The sequence below is a fragment of the Chelmon rostratus genome, chromosome 17 (assembly GCF_017976325.1).
Source record: "Chelmon rostratus isolate fCheRos1 chromosome 17, fCheRos1.pri, whole genome shotgun sequence".
NCBI classification, from domain to species: Eukaryota; Metazoa; Chordata; class Actinopteri; order Chaetodontiformes; family Chaetodontidae; genus Chelmon; species Chelmon rostratus.
The window spans coordinates 16,313,931-16,334,716 of record NC_055674.1 but is presented as its reverse complement, the minus strand read 5'-3'; the positions used below and the strand labels follow the sequence as shown (position 1 = coordinate 16,334,716).

At 44.2% G+C, this 20,786-nt stretch overlaps 2 protein-coding genes across 2 annotated transcripts; one reads left to right on the top strand and one right to left on the bottom strand.

The window, feature by feature from the left end:
- Positions 1-411: 411 nt before the first annotated feature.
- On the top strand, positions 412-11,138 carry syngr3a (synaptogyrin 3a). Its single transcript, XM_041957914.1, has 4 exons — positions 412-606; positions 3,170-3,404; positions 3,917-4,062; positions 5,465-11,138. Exons 1-4 carry the CDS (start codon positions 505-507, stop codon positions 5,672-5,674), a joined length of 693 nt encoding a protein of 230 aa, XP_041813848.1. The 5' UTR covers positions 412-504; the 3' UTR covers positions 5,675-11,138.
- Positions 11,139-12,109: 971 nt separating this feature from the next.
- Positions 12,110-20,224, bottom strand: znf598 (zinc finger protein 598). The gene is made up of 12 exons (XM_041957195.1): positions 19,981-20,224; positions 18,806-18,918; positions 17,963-18,092; positions 16,887-17,098; positions 16,536-16,753; positions 16,312-16,408; positions 15,722-15,909; positions 15,527-15,593; positions 14,550-15,433; positions 13,841-14,006; positions 13,602-13,749; positions 12,110-13,383 (listed from the first exon to the last, which is right to left on the bottom strand). Exons 1-12 carry the CDS (start codon positions 20,152-20,154, stop codon positions 13,009-13,011), a joined length of 2,772 nt encoding a protein of 923 aa, XP_041813129.1. The 5' UTR covers positions 20,155-20,224; the 3' UTR covers positions 12,110-13,008.
- Positions 20,225-20,786: the final 562 nt, after the last annotated feature.

Below are 20,786 nucleotides of genomic sequence, written 5' to 3'. Positions count from 1 at the left end.
GATTGGCCTTCAGAATTGCTTTTAACAGAAAACCTGCATTAGGAACTGGGTGCATGGAGTCTGAACTGTGGACGTTCAGTGAGGGGGCTACCATCAAGCGGTGCAGTGTTTTGGGGCTTGAAAGTCAGGGTTTGCTGTAATCTGTAATAGATTATTACCACAGTGTCAGTATCTGCAGCATCTTTGTTTGCTGTGGTGCTCAGCTGCGGGTTAGTGCTCTACTAATCCCTTCTGATCGGCCCCTGTCATTTAAATATTTGTATACGCGATATAATATCCACGCTGGCATCATAGTATTCGATTCTGTCTCAATGGCTTATCACGGCGCGGGCACGTCGGTCCGTGCACCGCCCCCCACGCGCGCTGCGCCCGCGCGCCTCCGGGTGCGCGCAGGACCCGTCCCTACAGCAGAGAGCGGCAGCGCGTCCATCCTGCCGTGGAGCCGGGAGCGTGGAGCCGCGAGGAGCGCACAGAGAGAGAGAGAGCGAGAGAGAGAGACAGAAGATGGACGGAGTGGGATCGTTCGGAGCGGGCCGGGCCGGGTCCACTGTCGACCCGATTGCCTTCGCCAAACAACCGCAGACCATCCTCAGAGTGCTGTCCTGGGTGAGAGCGCGTTTTTCCGGTACTGTTTGCGTGTGGATGTGTGTGTATGGAGGGAGGAGGGGGGGTAGAGGGGTCCTCTCTGTTGTCGTTGCTGCGCGAGACCCGTGACGTGTTCTCACTGCAAATATAGAGCCCAGATATCCAGCGATGGGAGATAAGGAGGGCGTGTAGATGGAAACCATGGCTGGAATGTTTCTATCCGAGTGAATTTCTGTAAAAAATGTACCATACAGGGTGTAACCAAGGCCTGGTGGCTGTCTGACACCCTGACCATTAAATTGATCTCAGTACAGTTTTTCTTTTTGTCTGGGTTAAAAACCGGCCTATCTTCATTAAAAAAAAAAATGAAAACAAAAATCTTGCTTTATAATTGATTTATAAATACAGCCAGAGGTCTGCAGTAGACAGGACCCGGATTGTGGAGAAAATGACAGAGCCAGATCCATAACCCACACATTCCTCAGCCCCCTCCTCTCTGTTATTCAACTATTCTTGTATTCATCCCTAAAATGTATCAATATTTCGTTTATATCGTCAATCCTGTTTCCAGCTAATGATTTTGCTGATTTGCCCTAAACGGTCGTCGTCCGTCATCCCACCAGTGATTGGTCCGCGGTCATCATTACGCACGCAGGGCCGCGGAGACGCGTCGTGCCCTGACGTTTGATGTAACGCATCACCTTTGGGTGACACAGAGAAGGTCTTCTTAGCCGGCGCAGGAATCTCTGTAACGCACCGAGGGCGAGCTAAGATAAGATAATAGCATCCTAACGAGTGTCTGGTTTCATGTGTGTAAGTGTATTATATTTACTTCACACATGCGCGTGCGAGAGGTTAGACAGGATTTTACTACTGAGTCCTCTGGATGCGCTGTCAGCCCACTGCAAAGGGAAAAAGCCCTTCAGTACAAATAGCCTCCATTAATCACTTTAAAACAATTTGGGCTCAAGTGCTTTTAAGTTTAATCGCCTGTTTCCGATTGCAGCTGAAAACTTTCCAAACACATATCCTGCAACATCACATCTTGATTTTCAACAGTGCAGCTGCAATCAGTGGTGGGAGAATATTGCAATCCTTTACCAAAGTAAAAGTACCAATAATAATAATAAAAGTCCTGCATTCAAAATCCTACTCAAGTATTATCTGCAAAACTGACTTATAGTATCAGAAGTGTACTTTTTATGCAGAAAATGGCCCATTTTACTGACATATTGATATAAACCACATTATTAGATTGCTTATATTGATACAACATTGCATCAGAACCATTTCAGTGTGTTAGCTGGTGAAGATGCAGCTTTTTTAAAGAGCAGATTTATGTGCGGTGCATGGAGGTAGTTCATTGCAGTGGTTCCCAAACTATAAAACATCATTAAAAAATACTCAAGTAAAGTGAAGTTATCTAGAAATTGTAAGTAAGTACAGCACTTGTAAAAGTACTTAGTGACTTTCAACCACTGGCTGCAAAGACGAGTAGCAGAAATTACACCAGAAATCCATTGCAGGTAGCGGCAGAGGTGCCACTTTGTCCTTAATGAGCAACAGCATGCTGCTGTTTCAGCTGTGCTCACTCTCGTAACTGGAACAAGCTCTCGTTCCGTTATTGCTAAAGCTGCTGCTCTTCCCAGCTTTAGATACTGCAAATCCTACTGATGACTGCAAGAAGTTTACCAATTCAGGAACAAGGAAATCAAAGTGTAAAGCAGATGAGGCGAGTACAGGGGAAGTGAGCAGAATAAGACGAGGAAAGTATCGCAGATTAATAAAAATATGCAAGAACTGCGAGTTCAAAGAGTCACCGTCACCCAGTCGCTGTGCCTGTGCTCTCATGTTTTTAAAAATCAAGCAAAGAAATTAATGGAAGTTTCCATTTGGAGATCGACTGATGCACATATAAGCAGCTTTATCATGCTGATTCACTAAAAGCGTCCGAGTGTATATCTGCTCAGATTATATCCACACATGTGATTAGTTTAAAATGTGGACCCGACATTATCCCATTGTGTATCCCTCCACCATCATATGACCCAAACCCCCAAGTGTGAGTGCATTTCTGTGTGTGTGTGTGTCACATGGCCCTGTTCTGCCACCGAGTGTTAGTCAGCTGATCGGTGTCAGTGTGTGAGTCCAGAACAGAGGTAGGTAGAAAAACAGAGAGTTAACGTCTGATCAGACCTAAAGACGGGTGTTATTTATAAAAATGAAGCAAAAAAAAAGAAAAATCTATAGCAACCTCTATTGCACTTCCTCTTTTGGTGTGTACACACTGCCTGAGGACTGTGTGATTCTTGATGGGAAGTGAAGCATCCACCTCTGCAGTTAGTCAGAGAGAAAGAGAGGAAATTAGGTTAATGCTGTTGGTCTGAGCACGCTCAAAGAGACGCTCCCGAGCAGTGCTGCCACAAGCCTGTTTCCACCGAGCCTGCAACCATGTTTGTGTGTGTGTTTGTGAAAGAGAGGCAGAGTGACAGAGATGTGTTGATTGTTCAGGCAACAATTTTCATGCTCTTCCATCCTTATCCAATCTCCTCCTCCCTCGTCCTCTTGCGCCCCCTGTCCACAGATATTTTCCCTGGTGGTCTTTGCCTCCATCGTGAACGAGGGCTATGTTAACATGGGCAGCGAGCGTCTCCACTGCGTCTTCAACAAGAACGCGGACGCCTGCAACTACGGTGTGTTCGTGGGCCTGGTGGGCCTGCTGGCGTGCTCCTTCTTCTTCCTGCTCGACTACAAGTTCTCCTCCATCAGCTCTGTCAAAGACAGGAAGAAGGCTATAATGCTTGAGATCGGCTTCTCGGGTGAGGAGGCAATCATGCCCAGAGTCGGCAGAAATAAGCCTGTGCCTGGCATTTCCAGTTTTTCACATATTTCTGAGCGCTTCCCAAGAGTCAGGAGGTGTAACACACAATGTTTGCACTTTCATAGTTAGCCTGTGATTTGTCAAACAGCCAAAAGAGTGTGAGTGAGAGGGTGTATGTGGGCCTTACACACACTGTAGAGGCAAACCCTAAACAATGCCATTATTGATGCTCGATCAGGTTGAAAGGCAGGAGTCACAAGGCTGGGTTTCCTCAGAACGCCAAAAATATAGCCCAACTAGGCCCGCGTTGTTTCATGACCGCTTTCTTGCAGCACAAGACATCAAGAGAAATGAAACCTGTAACCATTCATAAAAGGTAATAGAGAAATCCCAGTATTTTTGGTTTCTAAAGGGAACAAAGAACTGCAGGTGAGGATTTGAGGAATCGACAGTTAAAAAGCCTTCTTTTCTGTTGCAACAAACTGTTTCTGTTCTGCTGCTTTGTGGCAGGTTTCTGGACCTTCCTGTTCTTTGTAAGTTTCTGCTTCCTGGCCAATCAGTGGTCCCGGACCACGGCTGATGAGCTGCCACTCAACCAGGGGGCAGATGCGGCCCGGGCTGCCATCGCCTTCTCCTTCTTCTCCATAATCACCTGGGTGAGAGCGCCACAGAGACATAAGCACGGACGCTCGCAAAGACACACGTGCAACAATGCAAAGATAAGATAAGACAATGGGCTGCTGGGCACAGATGCATGAAAGCCGCCCTCCAGCCTAATGGCAAAAACAACTGCACCCTCAGTATTTTTACACATTTTTCAACCACATCTGGCAGGTCAACATAAATTTAAGTGCTGCCTTTGGTTTAAAACTGCACCTCATTTCAGTCTGTATTTAGTTTATATTGAGCTGAGGTGAGCAACCACAATCAGGACATCCCCATTTTTGCCTGAGAAATCTGACTTTCCAAAGAGAAAAGTTAAGAACACTTCAAACAGAGGCTCTGGATTAGAGGTACCCTGACCTGTTGGGCCCCGGTGCCTGTGCCTGGCAGGCCCCTCTGATAATCCATCCATGACCTAAGATATTGACAGTAATCCATTTTGGCCTGAATTGAAGGTGAGAAACCAGTCATGCATCTGCTGCATCGTGCTTAATATTTTGACTTGAAGGAGTTATGTACGAGGTTTGTGAGTTCAGCGGCTCCATCATCATTGTCTAAACATTTACACTCCGCTTTGGTTGAGCTCAGTGGATCCTCATCACAGTTTTCTCTTTGACATTTTGGGAAATGTGCTGTTCGCTTTTTATGAGAAGGCTGATACCACTCACATTGCGTAAAAGCGTTTCCTTACAGGGAGCAAGCACACCAGCAGATGGAGTGCAAAAAATAAACGAGCAAGGAGGGGTTTTTGTTGTTTTTGGTGCCTCTTGTGAATTTTGTCATTTGCTAAGTCAAGTTACCTTTTGTCACCCTTGTTTCTATATAGTTTGAGGACAGTTTCATATAAGATATCTTATAATCAGATGAGATGTGCCGCTTCTCAGTCACGTAAATTGGTCTCTTGGAGAAGTCAAGGACATCAGCGAGTGCGCGAAACTTAGCAAGGGATTCCTCAAACACCAACATGGAGTCTGAAGTCTGTGCTGGTTGCCTGGCAACTGTGATGCTAATAAGTGGACTTTGTTTCGTTCGGACAGAGGTGGGCTAGTTGTTCAACCCTGTGGCCAATCTTTACTATAAGCTAAGCTAACCAGACCCGTAGCCTTATATTAAAATCTCTATCTTCTCGTCTAACTTTTGAGGAATGTGTGAATAAACATATACCTCAAAATGTCAAACTTCCTTTAAGGCAAGTGAGTTGTATTTCTATAGAAGCAATTACACTATATAAAACAAATTACTTTAAAATCCTGCTTTTGAAGATGTTTCCTGGCTAATATCTGTCTAACTGAGCTTTCATGATTTAGTCTGGCTTACTCTGACGAGCACCTGGAGTTGTTTTTCTGATCTCCTCCATCTGTTGCCCTCTTCTCTGTCCCCCTGCTGCCCCTGTAGGCTGGCCTAACAGTGCGTGCGGTCCAGAAGTATCTACTCGGCACAGACATGACTCTGTTCACCACGGAGCACATGGACGGCGGCGCACCCACCAAGCCATACCCCTCCAATTCACCAGTAGGCGGCACCACTGAGACCACAGAGACCTACCAGAGCCCCCCATTCACCGAGAAGAATGCAGCACCCACGTACCAGGTTCCCATTTACTAGATGAGATAGGCCTGATGGTGGGAGAGGAAGTTCAGGAGAGGGATGAGAGGAAAGTGAAAATTGCTTCCTGTGATATTAGACCTGCAGTTGTTTATGGGTTAATCTGGGCTGAGTTTTCAATAACTGTTAAAAACAGCCTCTCCTTCTTTGTTTCCTCCTCTCGTTCCCTTTCCTTCCTCAACATTCCAGCTTTACCTGCATTTTTCTAGACCTGTATGTCAATCTGAAATTCCTGCTAGTGTCCTCAGATCAGAGCAGACGAGAGAAAAGGAAAACAAGAGGAGGAAATGTAGGAGAAGAGGCCGCTTTGCAGTGTTAACACTATTTTGAAGAAGAAGAAAAAGAGATGAAGGGATCAACAAGTGAGTGACACCACCACAAAGCAGTATTAGATCCCTAAAAATAGTGCACTCACATACAGCACCTTCATCTTATTCTTTTGATTCAATTAAGTGTGAACATCCCCTTTCATGCCAAACAGTACGGGGATTTTTTTATTCTTTTTTTTTAGCTACAGTACAGTCTGGTCTTTCCTCTATCTTTCTCTGCTGCAGTTAAGGTGATCATGTGTATTGAATCTGCATGTTTCCAAACTTAGAGATCAACTAAGTGCCATACTGTACTGTGTGTCTCAGACAGTGACTTAATTTAGTAGATTTCCACATGCTGTAAAAAACAATGACAACAATGTTTTGTGACCAAGTGCAATATCTCACATTCTTATGTAGGTCTGTAGGTAGGTATATGCTGTACTCTAGGTAGGATAGTTATCATCAGTTTAGACCAATTGTAGGCACTGTCTCAAATTACATACTAGTCTTTGAATTGTACTAACAAATCTCAGGCAAATTTCCCAATTAAAATTGTTGATCTGACTGGTGAAGTTTGCAAGATATGGAAAATACTGTATTATCTAAGAGATCCTGAGAGAACTTCTCATCAACAAAAGCTTGTTGACAATTTAAATAAAATTAGTATTGGTCAAGAAGCTTTTATATCATCTTTTCAGGTATTCATGCCCTTCTTTCATGTGGAGGAATCATTATTTGACACATTGTAATGATTGCTGAATTTGTATGATTCTGGTTCATTTGTGTACAAGCGTGAGTTTTCTGAGGTTGGTGACTCTTGAGATTCACTGGGGAAATCTAAATCCACAGTGAATCATCTGTCAGTCTTAAGTTATGTTTCTGTGTCAGTCATGGATGGATTATTGAATGGGACTCCCGGGCACGGGCCAAAGGGGGAAGGGGGGGACTATAAAAACAAGCAAAATGACTACAAAGACACTAAACAATTACAAAGAGACACGAAAAGACCACAAAGTGATGCAAAAATAACTACAAGTATACACAAAATGACTAAAAAGATGCAAAACAACTAGATAACACAAAATGACTATTGTGACTAAGGAGGATCTGGGAGGGAGGAGACAGCTACAGGGGGAAGATGGAGCATCAGTTGGGGCAGAACAAGTCCAGTCTTGAGGGGCCTTAAAATCTCTGGCTACAAAGGACCCGACTCCCAGACTGTGGGGGACCGAAGTGGGTGAATGATCTGGACTCAGTCTTCAATAGACCTGATCAGTCATCTGGCCTTTCCCCTGTCAAGACCTCCCTGCGCAATCCCCATCGTCTACACTCCAAGGACCTCGACAGCTACAGGCCTGTGGCACTGACATCACATCAGATTAAGATCCTGCAGAGGCTGGTTCTTGTCCATCTCTGCCCCCTGGTGATACCATCAATGGACCTGCCACATCTCGCTCATCAACCTGGCATTGGGGTGGATGACGCTGTCATCTACCACCTACATAGATCAGTCTTTCACCTAGGAAAGGCTGGGAGCACTGTGAGAATCACACGCTTTGATTCTTCCAGTGCCTTCAATACCATACGGCCCACACTGTTCTAAAGGACAAGTTGGAGAGCATGGGGTGGACCACCACCTCACAGCACGGATCATGGACTACCTCATCAGCCAACAACAGTATGTGAGGATACAGGACTGTGAGTCCAACATGGTTGTCTGCAGCACAGGGGTCCCACAGGGCACAGTACTGGCTTCCTTCCTCTTCACCCTCTACACTGCAGATATCACGCACAAATCAGCTAACTTCCACCCGCAAAAGTTTTCTGACGACTCTTCAATCATAGATGGGGTCGACGCAGACCACAGACAATTGACCCAGGGATTGTTGGATTGGTGCCGGTGGAACCTCCTCCAGATCAAAGCAGGGAAAGCCAAAGAGCTGGCGGTGGACTTCCGCACTGTGGATTTAACTAAGGATTGTTGTATCTTAACACATACATAAAACAACTACAATGAGACACAAAATGAGTCAAAAGTGACACAAAACAATCAAAAAGTGACAAAAAAAAAAACTACAAATAGATGCAAAACAACTACGAAGAGATTCAGAATGACCATAAAGAGATGTAGGCACGACTTGCAGTTGTCTGAGGTCTTGCTTCTATCTAGGTGGGGTGGGAGGCCTTTCCCATGTCTGTGCTCAGGGTCCTGTTGTCTCATAATCTGTCCATGGTACCAGGGAATGTATAGAGTGTGTTATTTGAGACAGTGTCCTATGCTGAGTGTTTGTTTGTTGTGTGTATAAATTGGGACGACTGGGGATATTCTGGGTAAGTCAGGTCTGATTATGTTTACGTTTTAGAAGCTGCCAAACTGCCCTGCGTTCTTATTGCTGTCTTCTGATTACCACGTTACTACTATGTTGTTAATGTCTACAGGATTTGACATAATCACAAAGCAGGAGGGCAACAGATTTTATTCAGTGAGGGAGATCAGATTGCTGGAGGATTCAGTGCTGTCTCCGGCAAAAGACAAATATGTTTGTCGGATGTGAAGGATCGCTAGCTGGCTAATTCATTGATCCTACAGTCCAACTGAATGAGTTGAGTCAGAATTTGTTGCCATGGTGACAGACACAGGTTTGGGTAGATGTGGCTCACTAAGAGCCCCGATGTAAATGGTAACCATGTCAACCATGTCAGTGTGTAGCAGTGTCTGTGTCGTGGTTCATGTACACTCGCCATCAGCGAATCTGTAGTTTTGCTGTGTGTGTGTGTGTGTGTGTGTGTGTGTGTGTGTGTGTGTGTGTGAGAGAGTGCACGTGTGTTAGCATGAATGAGATACGTGTGGGTCTGTTTGTGTGAAAATGTGTGAATGTGTGTGATTAATTAAATTTTGTGGTGCATAAAAGTTATTTTCTGGAACATGTGTTGTAGTGAAGAGGAGGAAATCACCATGGAATCATGTCCCCAGAATGAAATATATAATCAGAGTCCCTCTCAAGATATTTGAATTACAAAATATGAAACTAAATTCATTTTTTAATGAACAGAGCCAAATATAAAACTTCATGTTAGAGTGATATGATTGACCTGTAGAATGCCTTGCCTGCTATTCTAACTAATCCTGCGTAAACAGGGCCCCCTGCAGACCAAAGAAGGCACTGCAGCAGCAGGAGCGGGGCTCTCAGTTTTTAAAAGTAATCATGATAATAATGCATGGAACTGTTGTATAGAACTCATTATATATTGAATACTATTCAATTTTTTAAGTTGACTCCAAGATGTTTTGCAAAGTGAGATTCGCCAGCCACCAGTGCAGCTGACAGGATTCCCTCCAGTGTAAATCACAGTTTACCGGCAGGATTGTGACTACACACCCAAACAATGCTTTGTTTCTTCAGTGCTGTTATTTCAACCTCATGATCTTGTCGGTCACACGTACACAAGCACCAGTGTGTATATATTTCAACGCTCCAGGGTGAAACTGTACCACAGTGCTGACTGTAACTTACAGTCAACTGTAGTAAAAGAAAAAACTATGTGACCACATTGTCCAGGGCCTTGAGCTACACTGACAGAAAAGTTCAGGCTCCACGTTCTAGTTCTAGTGTAGTTTGAAAGAGATAAGCCCTTCTTCTGAATGCAGGCTCAAGACAAATGGAAATGTCCCTAGTTCCAGCACAAAAAAGATTTAAAATAATTTCAATATAGTCTTATAAAACAGAGCCAAGATCACTCAGTTTAAGATTTACCTGTGAGCATGTTTTTTTTTTAAATATTTTATACCCAACACTATCTGTCAGCGAGTGCATTTTGGGCATCCTCTGTATTATAAAATGAGGGAAAACACAGAAGTACTTTCCTTTCAGGATTTTAGTTCAGGAAAGGGTGCAACAGTGCTGGGTGCTGAGTATTACTGGGTGGAGTTTCAGGTACCTGGGGGGTTTGGTTTGGTTTGAAAAGTGTATTTGGTGCAGTTAAAGGACTATACTTCCTGGTTTTCATGTTGTAGCCTTTTAAAACATCTACTGGCAGTTTTTCATTCCACTATGATATGAGTATCAGCTTGCAGAGACGCAGGACATGAATTGGCCGATGCTTATTGTCTCGCAGGTTTGACCGTCTGATAACTTCTTGGTAACGGAATGATTTTCAGAAGCAGACACGCAAATTTCATACGTTCAAAAAAGTTCCTGCTCAGCGCTCACAAACGCACTAACACTCCACGATAATTAAACTGAATATTAAAATTCTAATCTTTAAGATTTTCATGCAATCAAACCCTATTTTTGATAGTGTTTATGGTAATTTAATGTATTCACATTATGTAATTGCGTACGATCACATATGCTACAATATGAAAAACTGCCAGTATAGTTCTTTAACTCTTGGGTAGTACTGGGCTGCTAGTAACCTGTTAACTGTGGTTAGGTGAGACTGGTGGTATTAGGTACTGTCGGGGTACCGTTAGGTAGTTTGGGTTACTGTCCGGTCAGGTTGTATTATTGTTGTCAGTGCTTCAGTCTCTTCTTCAATCAGTGTGATAGATAAAAATAATACATTTCTCTGTTTTGTGCTCTGGCCCATGTACACTGCCGTGGTATTGGTTGATTGTAAAATTCAGTAAGTTATTGAAGTCAATGGAACCTGTGTGTGATTCTGTCTAGGGTCTGATTTGTCCTGTACTACTGAAAAAAAAAAAAAAAAAACAATATTACTACTGATCATTTATTAACTAGAATGCACTCTTTGTTGGAAATACTTTGTTTGACCACTCTTAAAGGGGCTGTCAGCGCCGAAATCAAAGTTATATGTGATCATGCTGTCGTTTAGTTAGACTGAGATAATAAAAGTTGATGATATGGAGTGACGCTGGCACCATCGGTTATGTGGTTTCCAGTATACAACATTGCATGGATGTTACGATATCTCCCCCCAAATATTGATGATAAAAATTGAACCCCCATTGACCAATAAACGAGTAAACATTGATTCTGTAGCGTGCGACCCCTTTAATGTTTCTTCTGAGCTGTTTCTTCCTGTTCTGAAGGTGTTTGACCTCTTCAGTGTAAAAATGCTGTGTACAGAGATGTGTGTCACTGTCTATTACCTGAATGTCTCTGGACTGCAGTCTGACCGTCACTCCAATAAAAAAGAAAACATGTTTTGGACTGCCTGTTTCTGTCCCTGACTTTAATGTGTGAACACCTGTATTGTCTTTAAAGTGGCATTTTAGGGGGTTGTTTGTAGTGACGAACCTACAGAGAATTATCACCTGAATTTGTAGATTCCCTCTCCTTTATTGACCTTTTAAGTGTATCTTTCAGCTCATCGTTCAGCTGTCTTTACAGCTAAATGATTTACAGTTCTGGTTCACTCTCAGCACGCTTAATAGTGTGTTTTTTGGCCTCAGCAGGCAACTCAGCTTGAAAAACCCATTGACCCCTACCTGCTCAGCACCAAACTGCAGACAGGCACCAACTAGCTGGTGAATAAAGTGGAGCATTTCACAGCTAAAGAGACAGACACACTTGGTAGAGACCAAAAACAGAGCTAAAAAAAAAGACTTCATATTGGATTTACATTCATCAGGTGGCCAGAAACTCGACTCCAAATGAGTTGCTGTTTACAAAAAAGACAGAAAAGAAAATCAGTTATTGCAGGTTTAAATGCAGTTCAACACCTAGATTTGGGAATATTACTTAAGACTGAATGCAGTCTGGTAATCTGTGCGAAGTCATAATCCCAGTTATCAACCAAAATTGAGTAAAATATTACTTCTGGATAGTATCTACAGCATAACAGCAGAGAGGGATGAGAAATGATTAGCAGAATTATTAAAGTTTTAAATGCAAAAAAAGAGAACCTTCTGGGTATCAGTAGTCTGTTTTGGGTTAAAAAAAAATATTTTTCTACATACACTTTATAATATACATGGACCATAGATTATATATATTACAAGTAGCTGATTATAAAGATGCACAGTTTGTGTTGTTTTGTATGGAAAGTAACTGCATTACCCCCCAGCACACACACACATACACACATCTAACAATGATACACAAACTTAAGTCTGCTCACAGAAAACAGCTTTATTTAAGCCTGAAAGAAAAAAAAAAAAAGGAGTAAGATGCTGTATGATGTGTCGACACACTCAATGTGCTCATTAAGACACACACACACACACAAGACGGCCGCACACCCAGGTGGGCAGCGGTGGGTCCTGAGAGAGATGATGAACAGATTGTGTAGCGGATGTAACCTGTTTCACATCATGGCACTGATTAACCAATCCATCAGCCACCAAATCAACCACATCTAACAGTCAGTGATGTAAAAGGAATAAAAAAAACCAAAAACAAATATGACCCAAAATTTGTTCTGACTCCCAACGCAGCTCTTTGTGTCAGACATTATTCTGCATGAAGCAACAAAGAGTTAAAAGTAGCGTGTAATACTACACTTAAATAAATATGGTGCTGAATAGTTGAACCAAACATGTTGTGTTTATTATATCATTAAACCAAGCAGCCCCACTGGGGAATCACACATGTTTCATCAACTGTGATGTTAACAAAATACATTTTGTCATCTTCTGTTAAAGTGAAAACACAAAGCAAAGTAAAAAAATGCAAATCAATACATTTTTTTGTATTCAGGAGCATTGCATTCAAGTTAAGCCTCAGCTTGTCTCCATTCTTTCATTAAATAAACTGACAGTTGCGGTTGGATGTCGCCAGTGCCAGTGCCAGCTGGAGACGTCCTCAGAGGATGTCAGTGGAAATGGTGTCGAAATGGGGCAACCAACCAAACATGACTCCTGCAGAAAGTACAAGCACCATAAACCAACTTAAATTCCAATTCATGATGAGGTATAAGCCCCAAACTCCACTGGGACGTGGTCACACAGGAAACAGGCTGCTGTTTTCTGCACTGGCTGCTGCAGGGCTTTGACGGGGCTGCGGGGGCAACTGAAAATGTGCCCAATCATGGTAAATGGAGCAGAGGGAAAACGAGGGGCTAGGTGATGATACGGCTAATTGACTGCAAGGAAGGGAACTCTTCGCTCTCCCTGATGTGCAGGGTCTTGTGGGAGTTGAAGTCTTTGGGGGCCAGTACCTGTCTGCAAGTGGGACACACCTGGCAGTCCAGCTCGATGGCTGTGTTAGCCACTGTGGTCGGCATCTGCCAGGCGTTCTTCTTGTTCTTGTTTTTCTTTCCTCCTCCAGCGCCTGACTGCTTCTCCATCGCCTTACAGTCTCCGTGGGCAGTCAGGAGCTCCTGCTGCTTGCCAGTGTCCGGCAGAAGCACCAACAGCTCGTTGAAGATGCGGTTAAAATCATCTCCGAGCAGGTCCTTACAGCTGCGGTGGTACTGGGCTGCTGATATCACGCCCTGGGAACAGAGAGAGGGGGTCAGGAGAAGGACGAGCAGACTGAAGACGCCATCAAGCTATCAACACAAAGCCATTTACTGGGAGCTTCAGAAAAGTACTTTTATACACATTTTTGTCTCCATATTTAATAACTAATGTGTACTGGCTAACTAATGGTGGGAATACAAAACTCTGAAGACTACAGCTTTGATTATTACGCATGTTTAAATATGAGTACCTGTCTGAACTGTGCAGAATAGTTTTTGAACTCGTTGAACTTTGACTCATCGTTGTGGAGGTACTTTCTAATAGACTGGATCAGCTCTAGGTTCCTCTGATGGAAGTCATCTGGAACCAAATAACCACTGCTTGACACCTTGGGGGGCCTGGGAAATTAAATTTAAAAACAAATTCAAATTAAAAACCAACATCAACAAGTCAAAAGGAGATCATGTATAAAAAGGCAGGCTGTCTCACGGGTTCACTGCCGAAGGAGCAGGCTCCACCACATTGCTGTTGAGGGGGATCCCGGTGAATCCTGGGGGAGGTTTAGTGGCTGAGAATCCCAGGCCGGGTGGAGGCGGGGGCATAGCAGAGGAAGGGGCAGGAGCTGAGGCCTTCATCGGGAAGGAGCTCTTGAAGCCTGAAAGATAAACACAGTGAGCTGCTACTTCTGCTGCAACAGGATGAGCCCCCAAAAACTGAGCTGCCAGCACTTAAGCTGATGCGTAAGGCGTTAGGCATGACGTGTCGAAGTAAATTTACACAAAGAGCCAAATTTGGGCAACAAGACGAAACGCTGGAGTTAATTTGAGGAGACAATCAATACAGCTGACAGTGACAGCCAGACAACTGTAACACAGACCTCTTTAAGCCTTAATATTGACAAAACAATAATTTTCAAAACTGCCACACAGACGAGAAGTGAAATTAGCTATCGAGACTCCAACAAGTCCGACTGACTTTGCATTTTTAGTGATAAGTTGGAGCATTTCCAATTCACTTCCAGAAAGTCTGTCTGACTTTTGTTTTGGAGACAGCACCTATCAGCCATTACAGCAGGTGCACAGCCAGCATCCAAGAACAAGTCAAACCCCCTCCCAATAAACATTTGATCATGGTATCTAATAATAGGGACAAAAGAAAATGTTGAAAGATGCTGAATGATATTATCATGGTGCTGTACCTGGTGGTGGGTTCTTGGTCATGAGAGCAGGGAACTCTTCCTCCTGCTCAGGAGGGGGGTCTGTGTTGGGATGAGGGGCTACCTTAACTGCCTCACTAATAACGGGTGGTGATTTCTCGGGGTGGCCGTTCGCCAATCCACTTGTCTGTGCCACTGTTACAGCACCGGAAAGGGGTTTGTTCCAAGTTTTCTCGGGGACGTTCTCCTTCTGTGCTGCCGTTTCCACGGAGGCCGCACTGAGAGTTTGCGTTATCCCTGACACTGAAAACACAGACGTAGAGGGAGCGGATGTGTTCTTCTGCTGTTTTTTCTTCTTGCTGGCTTTTGAGGTGGGAGGTTCAGGGTTGGGGGTCGGGTTTGGAGGGTTGGAGGTCACAGTAGGGGGTTTGCTGTTGCCTCCTTTAACGGTGAGCAGAGAGGAGATATCCAACATGGTGGGCACCGAGCGGAACTCCTGCTGAGTCAGTCCTCCTTTCTCATCGTCAGAAGAAGGAGGAGACCGAGTAAATGTCGCTTTCCCATTCTCCCCCACTTTCTTTTTCCTGCGTGAAGACGAAGAGGTTGACGAGGAGAGGAGCTGAGGGCCAGAGGATGCAGATGAGACCGGAGGGGAAGGTCTGGAGGAAGGAGGGGGATGAGAGGTGGGTTTAGCTACAGCGGTATGGTTGGACCAGGCGGACCTGCTGCCGGCTGCAGCTTTGAGGGGCCGGATTTTGGACACGAGGGCGGGGAAATCCTCCTCTTGGAAAGAGGAAGTCTTCTTAGGTTGGGCAGAATAAGCTGGGGTCATGGGTGATGTGACAGCAACAGTTGAGAGGCTAGGGAAGTCGTCTTCCTTTAAAGCTGCGGGGGCTGCCGTTACCGCCGCAGGAGCTGGCTTTACACTGCGAAACACACGACAATAACAACATAAGTTGAACATTTCAACACAAGACGTGTGTAGAGGATTTCAGCTTGTGCTGTGTGTAAAGGGTTACATGGATGTGGCGGCTGTGGCCCCTAAAGCTGGGAAGTCGTCTTCTGGAGTGCTCTTCATTGTTCTCACTGTTAAAGAGGAGGCAAGAAATACGTCAGCACAGCAAATAACTTCCTGCTTCTGCAACACTCGCATCAGCCGTTACAGAACATGAACACGAGCTGCTCAGTAGATTTTTAACATTTTCCTTCTTCACCTGGAGGTTTGCTTGGTGGTTTGGCGTGTCCGGCCCTGTTTCTGGGCTCTTCTGGTTCTGTCCTCTCCATCCTCTCCTCCCGGCAGTGTTTGGGAGCACTCCTCTCCTGCGCCGCTCCTCTCTCCTCCTGTCTGCGCATTGCCATGGATGCCCTCATAGCAGCTGCCACCTCCCTGTCCTCTTCCTCTCTACGTGGACAAGCACACATTCAAATACGCTCAAAAAGAGAAAAGAAACCAAATAACAATAAAAATGCATTGATCTGAGTGCAGCAGCTACTATATTTTTTATGGTTTGCACAGAAAAAGCACTGGTGAAGCCTTTAGAGACTGCAAAGTGCTACACATCAATACAGAAATTACACAGAAAGGAATGTCACACACACACACACATGCAGTGACAGTAGAAGGGGGACGCTCGATTGTGACAAAGCCATGCAGCCATTCATTAAATATTTTCCACTCTCACTCCTCAACAATGACACTGGATGCTTGGCAGCCCGGTCATCAGGCTCATGACAGCGTCCACATCTATCCTGCTAAATTTCTGCATGCTGTCCAATCAACACCGCACTGCTGATTTAGACTCACCGAGAGTACCTCCAGCTCTTCTGTCCCCCGTGAGGCCTCCCCCCTCTACCTCCTCGATTGTGACGCACCTCCTCATAGTCCTCACCTGTCACCAGACCTAAGGACACACACAAACATTTTATTCACATTCAATGCCTTCAAACCACAGATACATCAGCAATAATCCTCTAAACATAAAGAAAAGACTGGTCCCACACACACACAACAATAACATCCTCACTAACTTTCATTTCTCCTCTGTTGTCTCGGGGCGTAGTTGAACTGTAGGTCGATGTGGCGGTTCTGTCGAGCCTCTGCCCGGTTCTTGCTGTGCGCTGCGGCCTTGTGGGCCTTGTAGTCGATCTCAGAGCGGAATGCGTGGGTGAACTGTTCTGTGGCACAGCGGCCTTCCTCACACAGATAGTGACTCTCTCTGAAGTGCTCACTCAGGTACTGATAATCGCTGTTGGAAGCAGGGTTGGAAATGAAATAACTTAAATAACAAGCTTGACCCACTGAGTCACCACACTCCCCTTTCAAAAGCTGATTAATGGCTATATATGGTTTTTGCGTGCGTTTGAAATTGTTCCACACACCTGTAGTATTCCTGGGAACCGTCTGCATCACAGAAATGGCAGAAGTAGTGGTCCCTGCGCAAGTGTTTAAGCAGCTCATCGTTATCAAGGTAACGGTCATCGCAGAACTTGCAGAGCGGGTGTCCCCTGTGGCTCGTGTCGTCCGGGTCTCCATGTGCTCGGTGGCGTGCGAGTTCCTTTCGGTTGTACCACTTGCGCTCGTGGGAGAAGATCTGGTTGGAGAAGTAAAGTTTAAACAACATATCTCTGACAGCACTGTGATTGTTGATATGCTGGAATAATAATTGTTCCACCTGATTTACATGCACAATATTAATATTACTTCAAGATGGAAATGTTTATATTTAATTAGCATCATATGGACATAATGTAATAAGTCCTCAAAACGTTCCAATAAGTAGTTCCTACTCCTTTTCCTTGTATGGAGAACCAAGAGAGTCTTGCAGTTTAATGGGGCATAACAAGAACTGTCCATCAATAAAATACATAATGTAGATCGCTGCAAAGAGAACAATAAAAGGCTGCATGACAGGTGGTGCGGGGAGCTATTACATAGATCAATATTTACTGAGAATTCTAAAATGTCAATCTAAAAATAACCTTATTTCCTGACAGTCATCTGACGGCAAACATATTCATAGTAAGCTTGACAAGGATGTGGTTTCTCTTTCAATCAATAACAAGATTAGCAACATTTCTTCCAATACCAGTTTAACAATGTGCTAATTTATGCTGCTTCTAACATAACTAAAAATGGCATTATAATGTGCAAGATCTTCTGTAATCAACTGGAGTTGTAGTTAATGGTTAAGTACCACGGTCAAGAATAAGGCTTTGGTGCCCTCGGGTGGTGCAAAATGTAACTGCACATTGTGATGAAGTTTAGCACAGGATTTTTAATTTTACATTATAAAAACAATAATTGAGATCTACCTACTCAAGAATATCCAGTCTGATCAGTATGTTAAAACTGTGCAGACTGCTTGTTCTACAAGTGTGGGCTGTATCTCAGGGGCATTACGACTGTGACCAGTGACTGACACGCCCCTGGGCGGGCTGGTTCGGGGTCAGTGTACCTTCAGATGCTTTGTGCAGAGCTTGCAACAGAAGAGCTCGTGCTGCTTCCTCATGTGGTGCTCCAGCTCCTCGAACTTTGAGAAGACTTTAGGCTCTGAACAGCGGAGGCACTCCGGCAACAGCAGATGCCTGATAAAACATTCACACACAGAAAATTCAATCAGCGTCGAGCAAACACACAATCAGAAACCACAGTCCGGATTAAAACCAAACCAAATGAGCTCCTGGTAACACAGAGACACTGTTCTTTTTCTTGTACGCGACTGACTTAATTGCTCTGAGTAATCAAACAATTCTATTCAATATTATCTCAGTTTAGTTGAAGACACTGTTCAAATAGTTAGTTTGTGATTTCTACTGCTGGTTAACGGAGACAAATGCCTGCATCTGTACCTGGCTGCTATATATTTGCACATAACACTCACTGATAGCAAACTTCGGTATGCACACATTTACTTTACCACTTTTATAAATGGGAGACACAAGCTGGCCTGTATTATTGCCAGTTAGAAGTTTACACCATTCAGTGTTATTTTTAATTCTGTGATACAATGATGCACTGCTCCTGAGTAATGATCTGTAAATGATCTTCTGTGCTGCCACAGCAGAAGTCTGCCTGTCTGATTTTTGCCATGCACATATGCACATGCCAGAACTCTGAGACGCAGACGTGTAAGTGCCATGAAATCAGGTTGTTGTTTCCGTTTTTAAAAAGATACATGTAGTCATGTCAGCTAGGTTTCTTTTAATCCCTTACTCTGATTATGATCTCTTTTTTGAGGGTCTGGTAGAACAAGTGTAACCAGCATATGAATAGTGGTTGACAATGATAGAGAATGTACCTGTACTGGGCATAGATCTTCTCGTCACTGAAATAGATATCATGCTTCTTCTCACAGGTGAACTGCTGGTAGGGTAGACATGAGAAGGCCTCCAGTTTTTTCACAAACACCACCTGAGAACAATGTGACAGTCAGAACCTAAGACCATTGCATGACACAGACACTCTTAGGGGAAAGTGGAGGGATAAAAGGCTTGTAGTTCACGGTTTAAAAGGATTCACAATATTTATATTCTGAGGCAGGAGCCCCTGCTGAAGAATTTAGTAAAACTGAACATCATTTTAGGAGGATCACAAGGATCTTATAATGTGAGAGGTAACCTATAGAATTATAGGAATACATTCACCTTATAGAGGCCAGACAAATTATATAGTTCACTGCATATGTACTTAAAGGTTCTGCCAAATTAAGCACTTCAAAACATTTTTTGTCCATGGCAACATCAAGCTGTAATAGCAGTTAATAATTAACTTTTTAAAGTATCTATAGCTGACTTTTGAATGGAGTGCTGGGCCCTTATTGCTATCACACAGCTGAGTTCACAAGTTGGCTTAAGTCCATTTAGCTAGCTAGCTACCTGTACCTGAGAGGATCGACCCCAACGAGGAAATGTGAGACTGACAGACACGCAATTTACCTTTAAAAAGCAGCCGAGAAATAACAACTAGCGAGCTACCCACCACCGCTGACCCATTTAAACGTACCCACGTTGGTTTGTTTGAGAAATGACAGCTGACATGTTCTGCTAGCTTAGATGTACTGACAGTTCACTGAAGCACAAATTCACTGTCACATTAAATAAAGGGGATAAGGCCTGCTGGACCAGCACACTGTCAACTGCTCATTTGCGGAGGCCAACCTGTTAGCTAACTCTACCTGCCTTAAGGTAGAGCTAACTAGCTAACCCTATACTGATAGACATGCTAGTGTTAGCGTGAACTAGCTACCTTAGCTAAGCAAATGACAGCGAGAAAAAAGTCGTGTGAGCAGTTGGTGGACACCGTTGGCTGCTTTGACTTGTTTACCACCAATGTTTTCCATTTATTATGAATCCGGCTAAGATTTTATCGTACAAATATCTGCTAATTTTTCTCCAATAACACAACCACAACGATGCGGCCTAGCTAGCCCCACCAGGCGTCATCCACGAGCCGGAGTAGCGAGGAAGTGCGTACCTTGTCGAGCTCCTCCCGGCAGACGGCGCAGTACTTCTGGTCGCACAGCACCCTCATTTTGGTGGAGCAGCGGTAGCAAACAGGGTGGTCGCATTTTCCTAAGGCGAAGATGTCGACTTCTTGGCAGCACAGCACACAGTGCTTCTCTGTTTCTTTTGTGGTTGATGAATCCATTGTGGCGAAAAGGCACGAAGCAACTTTAACACTATTTGTTATTAAGGGAGAGCCACGGCCGCTGAAGTGCTTACGTAATTCTGAAAGTCTGAGCTACTGCCGCGTCTCTTAACTGCCGTACCGCTGATCTGTACAGCATGTGGATGGGCGAGCAAGCCTCCTGCGGGGGGCGGCTCACACCCATCGCACAAGTGTCTATCAGCGCAGCCGATCATGACCGGTACACGTGTGTCCCATGGTGTATGTATGTGTGTGAGTGTGTGTGACACCGGTCTGAGCCTATCAGCCAATGCTGATAGGAGGCACAGCACTTTGGGAAATATTAACACGCGCCTCAAAGTCCTACTTTAAAACACGCTCCAGAAACATGTGATTTCGTTTCTGTTCAAGTGAAACTCACAAATGACTCTCTTGTTTCTGATCAGAGCCTGGTGTTGTTTGTTTTGATACCAGTATATAACTGCGAGTGGACCCTGGAGTCTGTAGCCGTGGCGTGTACACAGACTTTGGCGGATCAGCTCTTATTGCATTCAGTCTGGATCTGCATTGAGGAAGTGTTTATTGTTAGATCCCCAGGAGATCACCTGCTCTGTTTAGGATCTTACCAAGTTAGAACAATAATAAGCAGTATG

Bases quoted from the DNA above. Each gene is read 5' to 3' on its own strand.
- syngr3a (XM_041957914.1), top strand. From the start codon at position 505: ATGGACGGAGTGGGATCGTTCGGAGCGGGCCGGGCCGGGTCCACTGTC. The intron at 3,405-3,916 runs GTGAGGAGGCAA...GCTTTGTGGCAG, and splicing joins GCTTGAGATCGGCTTCTCGG to GTTTCTGGACCTTCCTGTTC. The intron at 4,063-5,464 runs GTGAGAGCGCCA...CTGCCCCTGTAG, and splicing joins TCTTCTCCATAATCACCTGG to GCTGGCCTAACAGTGCGTGC.
- znf598 (XM_041957195.1), bottom strand. From the start codon at position 20,154: ATGGATTCATCAACCACAAAAGAAACAGAGAAGCACTGTGTGCTGTGC. The intron at 17,099-17,962 runs GTACACTGACCC...TTCTCCAACCAG, and splicing joins TCTGCACAAAGCATCTGAAG to ATCTTCTCCCACGAGCGCAA. The intron at 15,910-16,311 runs GTGAGTCTAAAT...TTGTCCACGTAG, and splicing joins AAGAGCTGGAGGTACTCTCG to AGAGGAAGAGGACAGGGAGG.